The sequence below is a fragment of the Thamnophis sirtalis genome, unplaced genomic scaffold (genome assembly GCF_051295495.1).
Source record: "Thamnophis sirtalis isolate CommonGarterSnake01/CBP01778 unplaced genomic scaffold, rThaSir2_p1.2 scaffold_7, whole genome shotgun sequence".
Classification (NCBI taxonomy): domain Eukaryota; kingdom Metazoa; phylum Chordata; class Lepidosauria; order Squamata; family Natricidae; genus Thamnophis; species Thamnophis sirtalis.
Genome location: NW_028261387.1, coordinates 45,608,186 through 45,621,222, shown reverse-complemented (window position 1 = coordinate 45,621,222; position 13,037 = coordinate 45,608,186). Strand labels below are relative to the sequence as shown.

General features: G+C 37.9%; 1 protein-coding gene across 3 annotated transcripts in view; it reads left to right on the top strand.

Annotated features, from left to right (window-relative positions):
• The window catches only part of FKBP5 (FKBP prolyl isomerase 5), a 52,737-nt gene extending 40,025 nt beyond the window's left edge, over nucleotides 1-12,712 (top strand). For all 3 annotated transcript variants that reach the window (XM_014053859.2, XM_087719900.1, XM_087719901.1), the window contains 2 exons: nucleotides 3,258-3,497; nucleotides 4,154-12,712. In XM_014053859.2, coding sequence (XP_013909334.2) covers nucleotides 3,258-3,497; nucleotides 4,154-4,258 — 345 coding nt within the window. In that variant the 3' untranslated portion in view covers nucleotides 4,259-12,712. The remainder of the gene's footprint in view (nucleotides 1-3,257; nucleotides 3,498-4,153) is intronic.
• The last annotated feature ends 325 nt before the right edge of the window (nucleotides 12,713-13,037 follow it).

Genomic DNA, 13,037 nt, shown 5'->3' with positions numbered 1-13,037 from the left:
AGAAAAGTTGACAACTTAAGTTCTTAAAATTCTTTGATAATTATTTGCATTATGCAATTAAAATACACAATAAAATAATTTTGTAGCATTTTGGGAGCTAAGGGCAACTTTATAATTTATTTTATTTTTATACATTTGCATTATATAATTTTATATAAAATTTAATATAGATTTGTGTCAGCCTTGGGAGTTGGTTCAGACACGACACCCAGAAATACTAATTCTGACTTTATTGTAAAGGTACATTGGCAGAATACATCTGTCACCCCTCATCTTCACAGTCCAAGAAACTAGGGAGGTCCCTTCTGAGATATTTTATCATGTCCCCTTTTCTTCTGCAGACTCAGCTGCTATTCGTCTGGCAGTTGTCTAGTCTGTGGTTTTTTTCTCCTCTCCCCCAAGTCATTTCCACATACCATTACAGATTGTCATTGCATCGCCCATCAGTTGTTTTTCTGTAGGCTAAGCTACTCAGATCCTTGAATTGTTCCTTAGAGCAGTGGTCCCCAACCTTTTTATCGCCGCGGACCAGTCAGCCTTTGATAATTTTACCGTGGCCCGCTGAGCGCGCGCAGGGGTGGGGGGCGTTGTTCGCGATGACACATTCATTGTTTATATATCAGATTGTTTTGATTAAACAACTTTTATTTTATTGTATTTAAACATGCCTTACAAAATAAAATACAATTACATAAATATAAAGTGCTTTAATATGCCCCCCCCCACCCGGACAGACTTATGTTCCTCAAAGACCATCCTGAACCCTCAACCCGGACCAACCTTTCTGCCCGCCCTCCCCCTCCCCACCACATTAGGCGGGCAAAGAACAGAGCGCGCGCGCGAATGCCGTGGAGAGAGAGAAAATAAATATATATATAAATATATAACTGTTTGGGAGTAAAAGCGGGGAGGCACACCTGGCGGGGGGGGAGGAAGAGGAGGAAGGAGGGTGGGAAGGAAGCTGGCAAGCGAAGAACAGAAAGTAATTAGCAAGGATTAAAACGACCTGCCGGAAAAAGGAGAGGGGAAAAAAAAACACCAGATCTGATGGCTAGTGCAGCCTCCACCGGAGGGGCTGCAGAAACACACACCGCCAGTCCTGTCCTTCCTTTCCAACCAGTCTCTCTCTGCGCGCACATACACACACACACACACACACACACACACACACCACACAAACACACACCCGCCGGCAGATATGCACGCACACACACTTTTTTTTTTTGCAATTGGCAGAACTACGGTTTTCTTTCTTTTAAAAAAAATAATTAAATGGAGGTGGGGGGGGTGTGTGGAGAGAAAGGGAGAGAAGCGGACACATAAAACCGAGCCGCACTCGCGAACCACAGCATGCATCTGGGTGACAGGGAGAAAGCAGGAAAAGCCGAGGAGAGAGCTTTAGGAGCTTAAGCGGAACAAACGGTGGTGGTGGAGGAGGAGGAAGAGGGTGGCGATGATGATTGGGGGAGGTTTGAAAAAGCAGATCCAAGCGCAAAAGTTACTGAGTCATTTCAGCGGTGGCCGGAACAGTTTTCTTTACTCCCTCCCTCTCTCCCTCTCTCTCTCCTCTCTCACTCTCTCACTCTCTCTTTCCCTGGCGATGGATCGGTGCGGGAGGGGGGGAGAGAGAAGGGAGGAGACGGCGAGGGAGGGAGGGAAAGAGAGCCGAGGGTGGGACCAAAGAGGGGGGGGAGAGAAATGCATTTAAGAGGAGCGGATTTAAAAGAGCGATCATGGCCCCCGGCCGCTGCGCGGCCCGGTGCCAGGTACTCCACGGCCCGGCACCGGTCCGCGGACCGGGGGTTGGGGACCACTGCCTTAGAGGACTTAATTTTCAGAGCTTATGTCATCTTGGTAGACCTCTGCTGAACTTACTTCAATTTCTCACTGTCCTTTTGGCTAATCAGAATGGGAGACAGTACTTCAAATGAGTCTGACCTAAGCAGATTTGAATGGAACAGTCGCTTTCTATGATGTAGCCTGTGTTCCCATTAACACATTCCAAGATAGCATTTGTCATATTGCAGATGCATTACCCAGTTGGGTTCATATTTAACTTGTGACTGATAAGGACACTCATATACTACTGCTAAGTCAAATCTCCCACATGTTGTAGAAGTGCTTTATGTTTTTCCTACCCAGACACAAAACTTTAAATTTCTCTTTGTTAAATTCTATCCTATTCATAGCAGTCTTGTGCTGAAGGCTTACAGTAGATATTTTTTAAACTAATCTAAATCAGGGCTGTCAAATTCGTGGTCCACAGGCCAGATGCATCATGCGCTGGCCATGCCCACGCCCAGTTTAGAAAAGGGGAAAAAAGTTGTGATACGTCATGTGACGACGCCATGATGACACCCGTGATCTAAATTAGCCACCTCACCCAGTTCTTTCTCATCTGCATAGTTTGTGAATGTCCCTATTCCTTCATCCAAATCATTGATTAAAATGTTGTTGATAAAACTCATGGCTGACTTTTGTATCATTTCTCTGAACCGTGTATTAAATACCTTGATTCTTGTTCAATATTGTTTTTCACCATTACAAGATTAAAGCTTTTTCTCCCAAGAGAAAAAGTATACAGATTTCTGAATATAGTACAGCTGGAACAATGTGTTAAAAGTGAGACAGAACATTTATGTTAGTGAGATAATTATATAAAAGAAAGGCATGTGTTTTTGGACAACACTATAAATATCTGGGCTTTATGAGTCATCATATAAACTTTGCCTGTAAGTTTTCTGTTGAGCCTCCATTTGGAAGTTTTAAGCATATATCCATTTACATTTAGTCATAGTATCATATTACTATTTCTAGAAAGTTCCATTTGTAGCTATAAAAGCCTGTGCTCCACAATATCTAAATATCCAGTTGCCTTTGTGGCAAAAAAAATCCATTTTGAAGATTAGTGTAAGAGATTTTCATAATTCTAATGACACTATATTTGAGAGACAGAGTGCTATGATACATTTTTAAATACTTTGCGTTTACAATAATATTGTTCTTATTTCTATAGAAGTATATGTTGCATTGTAAAACAGTCTGGTAAAAACATTGTACTTCTGAATTTTGGTTTCATTTTTGATAATTACACTATAAAATTTAGCATATGCAGTAAGAAGCTTTAGTTTTACTTTCCTATTTTAAAAATAGCTGAGTTTCATATTTTTGTTACTGGCATTAGTAACCATGTCATTTATTATGAGGGAATTTTCCCACCTTTAATTTATGTTAATTATAAGAATGTTTGTTTGCAGGCATTAGCACTGGATCAAGCCAATGAAAAGGGCTTGTACCGAAGAGGAGAAGCAAGACTGCTCATGAATGAATTTGAGTTGGCAAAATGTGACTTTCAGAGAGTGCTAGAAGTGAATCCACAGAATAAGGCAGCCAAGTCACAAATTACCATGTGTCAGAAGAAAACAAAGGAGCACAATGAACGGGACCGAAAGATATATGCCAACATGTTCAAGAAATTTGCAGAGAGAGATGCAAAGGTTTGCACCTTGCCAGTATGGCCCCCTTCCAACGATTGTTAAATTACCGGATTTCTTATGGAATTGTACAGAAGTATTGTAATAATACAATTTCCTTTGTTTGATGCATATAAAATGTCAAGCTTCAGTCACCTTCATTTATTATAAATTATTTCCAATAATCCGGTAGCACTGCTAAAGTTCTTGTAACCATTATACAAAAGTAGGAATGAAATAATTGCAGTTGTGATGATATGACAGTAGAAATGATTCCTTTAAAGGATTTCTGTTCATTTTTATGTAACGGTAATCAAAATAGTTAACAAAGAACAGTGAAGTATCTTTCCTTCGATCACGTTATACTTTTTCATGTGCTCAAAGTGCAGCTTTATAATATAGAACATGCATAATGTTTCATATACTTCCAATTTATACCAGATATATATTTAGAAAGTTCAGAGGTTTTGTGAATTACTGTGTGATTCAGAAGTTGTGCAAACAACTTTCATTTCCGTTCTGAGTCTCATAGCCATTTTTGTTTTAGCAAATTTGAAAGTGTTCCTAGCAAGTAATTTCTTTTTTATTGATCAGTTTAGACTGAAAGACCTATTGTTTTTTAAACTTATGCTTGTACCTCTCCCCTAACGCCCACGTGGGGCATTTGTTATTGGCTGTAGGAGGAGGCCAGTAAAACTACAGAAGAGAAGGAGGAAAAGCCATCTTCAGAAATTGAGCTTAAGAAGACAGTGACTGATGGCAGTGAATCAGAGGGCCATGTATGACTGTGCAGCAGAAGGACAATCCTGAATTTAGCCTGCACCCAGACAGGTTTCTGAAGAACTCAGAAATTCTACAGTGTTTAATGTAAAGTTTGTTTCTATAGGCATTATTGTGGAAGCAAAAGCCTATCCAGAAGCTTCACAAGAAATGATAAAATTACTGCCACTGCTGTGACCATGCTCAGCAGTGCACCATAAACCAAGGACAGCATGGGACCACTTCTCGTGGAGCAAATGGTTCAGTAACAAATACCCACATGGTTCTTGATTATAGATGGCTCAGAGCTGATTTCAGTTTGCATCAGGCAGTGACCAGGATAGGGCCCTACGGTGATAAGAGTACAGGAGCTGTCAGTTGTGTAGATTTGGCATTGCATTTGGTTGTGTTTGTGGTAGCATCAAATGGGTATATTCTGCATGTCAGAAAGATAGGCCCAAGTGCTACCAATTCAAGGTACCACTCTCATGTTAGTAGAATCAAGTGGAAAATAGTTGTAAAAGTCAGACTCCTGGGATTTTGTTCTCTCTGTCTAGTAGTTCCAATGGGTTTCTGTAGCACAATAGTTTCTCAGGGAACTGAGTAGTCCAAATCGTGCTATTATTGTTCTTGTTATTAAATAATTGCTTGCTGGCAAGGTCCCCAATCTATTGATGACTGAGTGCAACAGAAATGCCAGCTTCTGGGCCTGAGCATTTCCCACCTCATGCCCCACTGGGCTATAATATGATCAGCAACAAACAGTGCTGATTAGCTGCTGCAGAAGAAGGGAAAGGAATATGGACTGAACAAGGCCACCCCCCCCCCTCTCCAGGATCAGTTGGGTGTGGACATAGGGATGCTCGAGAAAAGTAGCCTTTTTCCTTTTTCTTTTTAATGTTTTTTCATGCTGTGTGGGGCAAATGTATGCAGTAATCAATTTGAATTATGTGTTGAGACCTATTGAATGCATTGCTCAAGTTTGTAACATGATAGCAATCAGGATATTTTTTTAAAAAAGAAAGAAAAACATTTTCTTTTAAAAAAATCTTTATGATTAGTTTTATCAATAATATGGTGATATGTTTCGCAACATTAAAAACACTTTTAGAAACAAAATTCATAATTTGGTTTTAAAACTTTTTGCTCATTCTGGGAATCCTTCTTTAAACTCTTGATTGGATACCCCTGAAGCTGTCAGCTTGTTTTTGAGTGCTTTTAAAACAAAGTGGGTCCACTCTCAATGCTATAAATGGTAGGGCTGGGCAGCATTTTAGACATGAAGGTGAAAAAACTGATTTACAGTTCACACAAGTGCAAACAACACCTATCTACCACTCCTTAAACCAAGCCCATCTTTTACCAGAATCACACACCAAACCTTCAGGAGATCCCGGGAAAAGGTGAGGCTGCTTTAGGAAAATGGCTTTGAATCTGAAGTGCCAAACCATTTTGCCTTCAAATCCAAAACATCACTCAGCCCTAATAAATATTTTTAAATATTTTTTTCAGAATAAAGCAGTGAGTTTTTGCTGCAGATGGCTCATATCAGTCTGCATTCTATCTCAATCATTCATTAATAGCACTGAAATTCATTCCTAGGGAAATATAATTTTACTTAAGTCCCATTGAAATGGCAGCATGATTGCCTCATTGCTTTCAATGGTGCTTATGAATCTAATTTTTTTTCTCTGGGCCTGGGTCAACATGTTTACTGATCTGTGATGGAACATTACATTTCATCGTGCGTAGAGCTGTACCTCCATTACAGAATGTGTAGGGCATTTTGCTTTCCTGTATGTCAGATGGACAGCACTGCTATATTTTAAATTCGTTTAGTATTTTCAATGTTAATTTCTCTGAGTTTAAGACGTGCTTAACTTCTTTTCTGATAAAATGCCATTTTATGTTCTTTTCTTCTTTATTTCTTTTCTCATTGAAATCATTGCTCCCTCTTTCTCTCTTTTCTGCTATTGTTCCACTGTTTAATCATATACAGATAATCCTCGACTTACAACAGTTCATTTAGTGACTGTTTGAAGTTACAACAGCACTGAAAAAGAGACTTATGACCATTTTTCACACTTACAACTGTTGCAGCATCCTTACAGTCACATGATCAAAATTCAGATGCTCAGCAAGTGACTCATGTTTATAATGGTTTCAGTGTCCTGGGATCACCTTTTGTGACCTCCTGACAAGCAAAGTCAATGGGGAAGTCATATTTACTTAATAACCGTGTTATTAACTTAATGATTGTAGTGATTCACTTAACAATGCTGGCAAGAAAGATCATAAAATGGGACAAAGCTTTGAGCTCTGTTGTGGTCATAAGTCAAGGACTACCTGTATTAAGAGGAACAGAGAAGAGATAAAATGCAATTGGCATTATTTTTACACTTAAGTGAAACTTTAAGTTCCTTTGTTTCAATAACATGGAGATGTATCCAGTCTCTGATTAGGAAAGCAGTATCTATTGGTAGTGGGGAGATCTTCTGATGGTGCTATCTGAAAAAGTTTTGAATGATAGATTCTTGTTGGTTATTCTGTTCATTTTAATGGAAACTAAATTTTATTTACCATGTTTAATCCTAGCTTTTGAATTGTTATATACCTCTCCACATGTACCCACATTTCTGTACAGGATGCTAAGAGATGGAAGGAATAATATGGCTATCTAGAGTATGCTGACCAGCAATTTTGGACACATGCCCCAATGTTCATTTTGTTACATAGCTGATTATATTATATTTCTATACCAAATTATAGCCTTGAACATTACTTTCATGAGCCATATTGACATAGTACGGAGCAACTCTTTCAGATTTAGAGTGCAAGTCATAATTCTCATTTTTGCTTTCTGTGTTCATAAACTGTATGAATTATTGAAAGTCTTAATATAATAAGCATCCACAATAAACAAAAAAGATAAAAATTCATTCTGGATGAAAATTATCCAACAATAGCAAAAGATTGATTCTTTTTTATGTTGCAATATTTCACCACTGACACAGAATTTAGTACAAGCAGTAATGTGTCCTGTTGTCTGCTATTTGTTTTTTCAAAGAGGGACATGAGCAAATGGAATGTCAGTCTTAGACTATAGATGGATATGTTATTTTGTCTTGTTTGAACAGCGAATTTTGAGAAGACTCTGTTTGATCTTCCAGATGATGTTGATTTACGATGCTAGCTATGGTTTCATTCACCATGAATGTTTTAGTTACAAGAAACATTTTCTGTTTGAAATAGATAAAACTTTTTTCCAGCTAGGGAGGATTAGTATATGCTATTGCCCTCCAAATATTATGTGGTATCCAAAATATGTTCCAATTCTTTTAGAAACATTACTTTCAGTGTGCCTAAAATCTGTGACTGAAACAAAGTCACAGTTGTTTTAGACTTTCCACCTGTACCAATTTCTATATTTTTATGCTATCTGTCATAATTTTAATATGGAATCCTGGGTTTCAACTAATCTTCCCTTTCTTTCATATCTGTACCATTACTCTCATTTCTCACCAAATTAACACTAAACTCACAACTTTGCCGAGGGCATATGTTTAGTGCGATGTGGCTTGGAAATATATACCTCTAAGGTGGATGTTCAACATTTCCTGTTTTGCATCCTGTAGATTCTTAGCTTATTGGAACATCAAGATAACTACATCTACCTCAGTAATGTGGCTTTTCTTCTGTTATTCAACTCAGCCATTTGATGCTTGACTATTTGATCTAAATTAAGTTAGTTCTTTCGGGACTATTTTATGCTGAAGAGAACTTCAGGAAACTAGTCCTAGTCAATAAATGAGTCCCAGCCACAAAAATCGACACACGACACCATCACCAATCACCCTCACCAAACATCAATTCCATCAACCAATCAAGATGTGACAACACAGCCAACCAATCTGTTTAAAGCAACAAAGCCAACATTCCACACACACCGACCTATATTTATAGAAAAACGGCAGCTCCGATGATGCTTTGCTCGCACAAGCACGAAGTCAAAGGCACCAGCCTGAAGATGACGGGTGTGACCTCTGGTCTTATATTCAGGTCTTTTCCCATGTAAGATTGAGATTGTTTTGGCAACGTTTCGGCAAGGTCAATCTCAATCTTACATGGGAAAAGACCTGAATACAACAAGACCAGCATACCTACACCCGTGAAAATCTACGAATATATATATATATATATACCCACAATATATATAAAAGGCCTTAATTCCACAGTCCATAAGTATATTAATCTGGTCCATTATTCCTGACTGCTTTTTTCTTTTTCCCTTTGTGATGCCCGTAACTAAAAGAACAATAAAATATATTTGATCTTGTTAGCTAGCAAAACATACAGCTGTGTCAATTTGCCTATTTCTTAGATCACAGGAAAAGACCAGGACTTGTGCCTATAGCTCTGATGGGCTCTCATAAATATTCACAAAGAATAAGAATATTTCACTGTTTCAAAGTGCCTCTAAATCCTAACTTTGCAGATTACCACCTATCAGTCTCTCACTTTGTGCCTGTTAGCCATGCTAAATTCAATGACACACTCAAGACTATATACTACACAGAATTATGTCCAAACCAACCTGATTTTGCTTTCCACATGGAGTATTTTCTGGGTAGCATGGCCTAGCAATGCCTGTTAGTGTCTTAAGAACATAATGCCTGAAAAAATAGGCTAACAGTCCTTCCAAAGGAATATTGCTGTGTTTTCTCTATTACAGATGTGTAGAAATATAAATATTACAGATGTGTAGAAATTGTCAATTATCCTGTGTATTGTCTATTGCTGTCTATTTTCCTGCTTTCTAAGTCCTCATCTATCCTGAATTACTTGTAAAGTAGATTGCCAAGTTAATAGTTTGAAGAGTTTTAAAATGGGACAGATGGATTTGTGAAGGATAGATCTGTAAATAAAACTACTGACTAAGATGCAACTTCTATCTTAACGGAGAACGTATCTTAGGTAACAGACAGTGGGAGGGAAATAAAGAGAAGCTGCTGTCTTATTTTGCTTCGTGAGTCATCCTTCTGAAAGCATTTACCTGGTCAGTGTGGCAAACAGAATGTTGCAATAATGGGCTTTAGCTTTAATTTCTCCAAGTAATGTTTTACTTGTTTCATTCTCCAAAGTTTAGCTTGTATATAAATATGTACTAAGCACACCAGAATTATTCAGGCATTGTATTGTGCATCGTGTTTTTCTTGAATCTTGGTAGATTCTGCCCCACTAATTGTAAAAGCTATCTTGGAGAAGCTGTATATTGGAGCTCAGCAAGATGTAAGATTGCGGTTACTGTATTTTTCAGAGTATAAGACGGACCTTTTTCCCTAAAAAAAATGAGGCTGAAAATCTGGGTGCGTCTTATAAACTGAATATAGCATTTTTTTGCTCCCGAAACCCCCTTCATCAAAATGGCCGTGCATAGCTTGTAGGAGGCTTTCAGAGAGCTACTGGGGGCTGGGGAGGGCAGAAATGAGCAAAAAGTGGGCCATTTTTTGCTAAATTTTGCCCTCTCAGATCCCAGGAGCACTCTCTAAGCTTCCTAAAGGCTATCCATGCCCTTTTTCTTTTTTGCAAAAAACAGACCCCTTTTCATGAAAAATGGGCCATTTTCTGCTTGTCCCCCCCTCCCCCAGGAGCACTCTACAAGCCTCCTAAGGGCTATTCATGCCCTTTAAAAAAAGGCCTGTTTTCATGAAAAATGGGCCATTTTGGGGAGGTTTGCAGAGTGCGAAAACTTTTTCAAAAATTTGCCTCTTCAAAACCTTGGTGCATCTTATACTCCAGTGCGTCTTATACTCTGAAAAATACGGTCGTTTAAAATGCTTAAGCTTATGTGAAAAACCTCAACTCAGTTTAATAGTATAAACATATCAGAAAAATTATCAAAGTTCTTTAACTGTTTAAATGTAAACTCTTTAAAGTTTAAACTGCTAAAGTTGAACACCTCCTTTGCTAACCACACAACTGACTACTTCAGTGACAGAAAGCACAGGGCAACAATGGAAACTGAATCCCAGTTGAAGACACATAATGCAATGCTATTTCTTTGATTTTCTGCAATATATAAAAAGTTACGATATTGATGCTGTAAGGCTTGTGCACTTTTTCTTAAAGGATTAACTATTATGTTTGGAGTGAGCTATATAATAGCCTCCACAGTACACTTCCAAGACTTTTCTGAGACACGTAATGGATATCATTATGCAACTTTGTCCAAGGACAGTTGTTTCGCATCCAGCCTGAAATTGCAAAATTGTTTAAGGGAGGGAAAACTGCTTTCGCAGCTACATCAATGCTCTGTATTGCTTGCTTCTTTTGAGAAGCCAGGTTGTTTATATTCATGTTATTACTCATTTGCCTTACTTTACATTTGCTACTGTAAGAAGAGAAGCAGTTTGATATAATGGTTAAGGCATCAGTCTAGGATGAGAAACTGAATTGTAGACTCTGCCTTAGGCACAAAATCAATTGGGCCAATCATATCATTTTAGCCCTAGGTGGTAAATTACTTCTGAAATCTTGTCAAGGAAATGATAGGGACTTGTCTAGACAATCACGAGGAGGCAACACCAACTCAAAGGTACAATAAGTAAACCATCTGCTAAGACTGCCTAGTGAACCTGTGGGCATCACCATATTCCTTATCCATCCTCTTTTCACTGAGAGACAGTGAGGTTTTCAACTCATGTGAATGCAGATGTGGCCTTTCACACATTATCTTGATGTAGGCTACATAATGAACTTTGTCTCCAGGACAAAGATGAAAGCAAAGGCCACTCAAGGGAGAGAAGACTGAAAACTCTCAGCATGTGAAACTAAATGATGTTTAACAAAGTATGTTAGCTAATGCAAAAATTAATCAAGATACAGGATGTATTACTGCATGGTGTATAATCACAGGATCATGGCATCATGTTAAATTGTGTGTGTGTTGGCTTAATTTGTTACCATAACACAACCATTATTGTTTGTTACTCATGGCTTATGGATTAACACATGCAAAAAATAACATGATTTGATTACTACTTAGAGAAAAATGCTGAATATGCTGCTGACTTCAGAGCAGAGACTCTGGACCACCTTTTTTCAGAGGGAATTGACTGTCTCTGGTGAGGCAATGGGTTCTACCCAATTTTTCCTTGAAAACCTTGACGAGCTCTTGAAGAAACAGAAGTGGGAAATAATATTATTCTGAAGTGCCCTCAAGCCATGATGTAAATGCAACAAAAACAGACAACACCACCATAAAGTTGGTGGTTTGCTATTTGGATGAGTGTGTGTCCCCTCAATTTTCCCTATAAAGGCAGAGACTTACAGTGTCTATTTAGTTTTCACCTAGTTGGCCTTAAGGTATTGCTACTCAAGGGGACATCTGACTCTCCCCTCTTCCATGCTGCTGGAGGCAATAGAAGCCTATAAGGATAAATTATATCATTGCTCTTCTATAGGTAGTTGAAAGAAAGAGATACAGCCACAGTACAGCCTTAAATCAGTGGAAGATTTTTCCCCTTTTGTGGATTCCTTTTATAATAAGAAGCCCACATCTATTTTTCTTTGCAAGGAAATCTTTCACAAAGCATTTCTGCAAACGTTACTATTTCTTCTGTCAAACGGCACCTCCATTGCTGCCATAAGTGCATGAATGCATATACATTGCCCCATTGCATTTACGTTTGCTACATTAAAGCAAATGGACAGTTCACCCCAAGTATAAGAGGAAAGGCAAGGGGGATGGTTGAACCAGTGCTTGACCTAAAGCTTGCAAAGTTGGATTTAGATTACTGGTAAAGTATTTGTTATGCCGGCTCTTTAAATACAGCATAGGTCTTCATTCTGTGAGGCTATTTATACATACTTAATTCTTGGAGTTTGGTCATTTTTTTCATATCCATCTGTAATTCATCATAGAAGTTAACGCCATTAAAAAACCCACTATCTTAAAAAAGGAAGTTATTCCATTTCATATTGAAATCAACCCACAATAATTGTGATAGATGCATATTGTTGATTACCTACTTTATTTTTTGTCCAGCAAGAGAGTCTAAAGGAATGTTTCCAATGGAATGTTAACTTGCAAAAGAGCAGTAGAGTAGCATCACCCTATACGACTTATTGAAATATAGCACAATAAATTAATATATCTCTAGTGGAACATGGCTGTGCTGAGTAGAAAATAATAAACCTAAATTCTTTTTAAAAATTGTGTTTTTTTTAAAAAAAATTAAATCCCATAACTGAATAGTAAGCTAAGTTCTGTGGTGCTTAAATTAGCATATTGCTTATATATTGCACACAGATGGGTTGTTCCAAAGGTGATCTAAACATCTGTGTATCTTTGGAAGGTAAGGCCTTCCCAAAACACCTGTTACAGTGATTTAAAGCACTTAAGTGTTGGAGAAACTATTTTAACCCCTATTTGTATTAAATAACGAAACAAAAATAAAATCTGTCCTTTTTTCTCAGCATGTCATGCTTCGTGTTTTTCTATATATCTCCCACCAATTCTTAACAACAAGGAACTACTATAATCTGATAATGTATGCTTTCTTCAAAACCTCACACATCAGTTGAAACAAGGTGTACCACCTAATAGAAGTAGAAGTGTGAAGAGAATTTATTGGAGAAGAGAAGTCAAGGCAAACCAGCTTTCGGAAATAAAGATGTCAGTTTAACTTGACATCAAAAGAATGTGATGATTTCTGATGTACAGCATATTGGTACTTTTGAAACATGTAATTTAATTAATTAACATTATTTGTAGCCATTAGCAATAACAAAAGCATTGTGGAT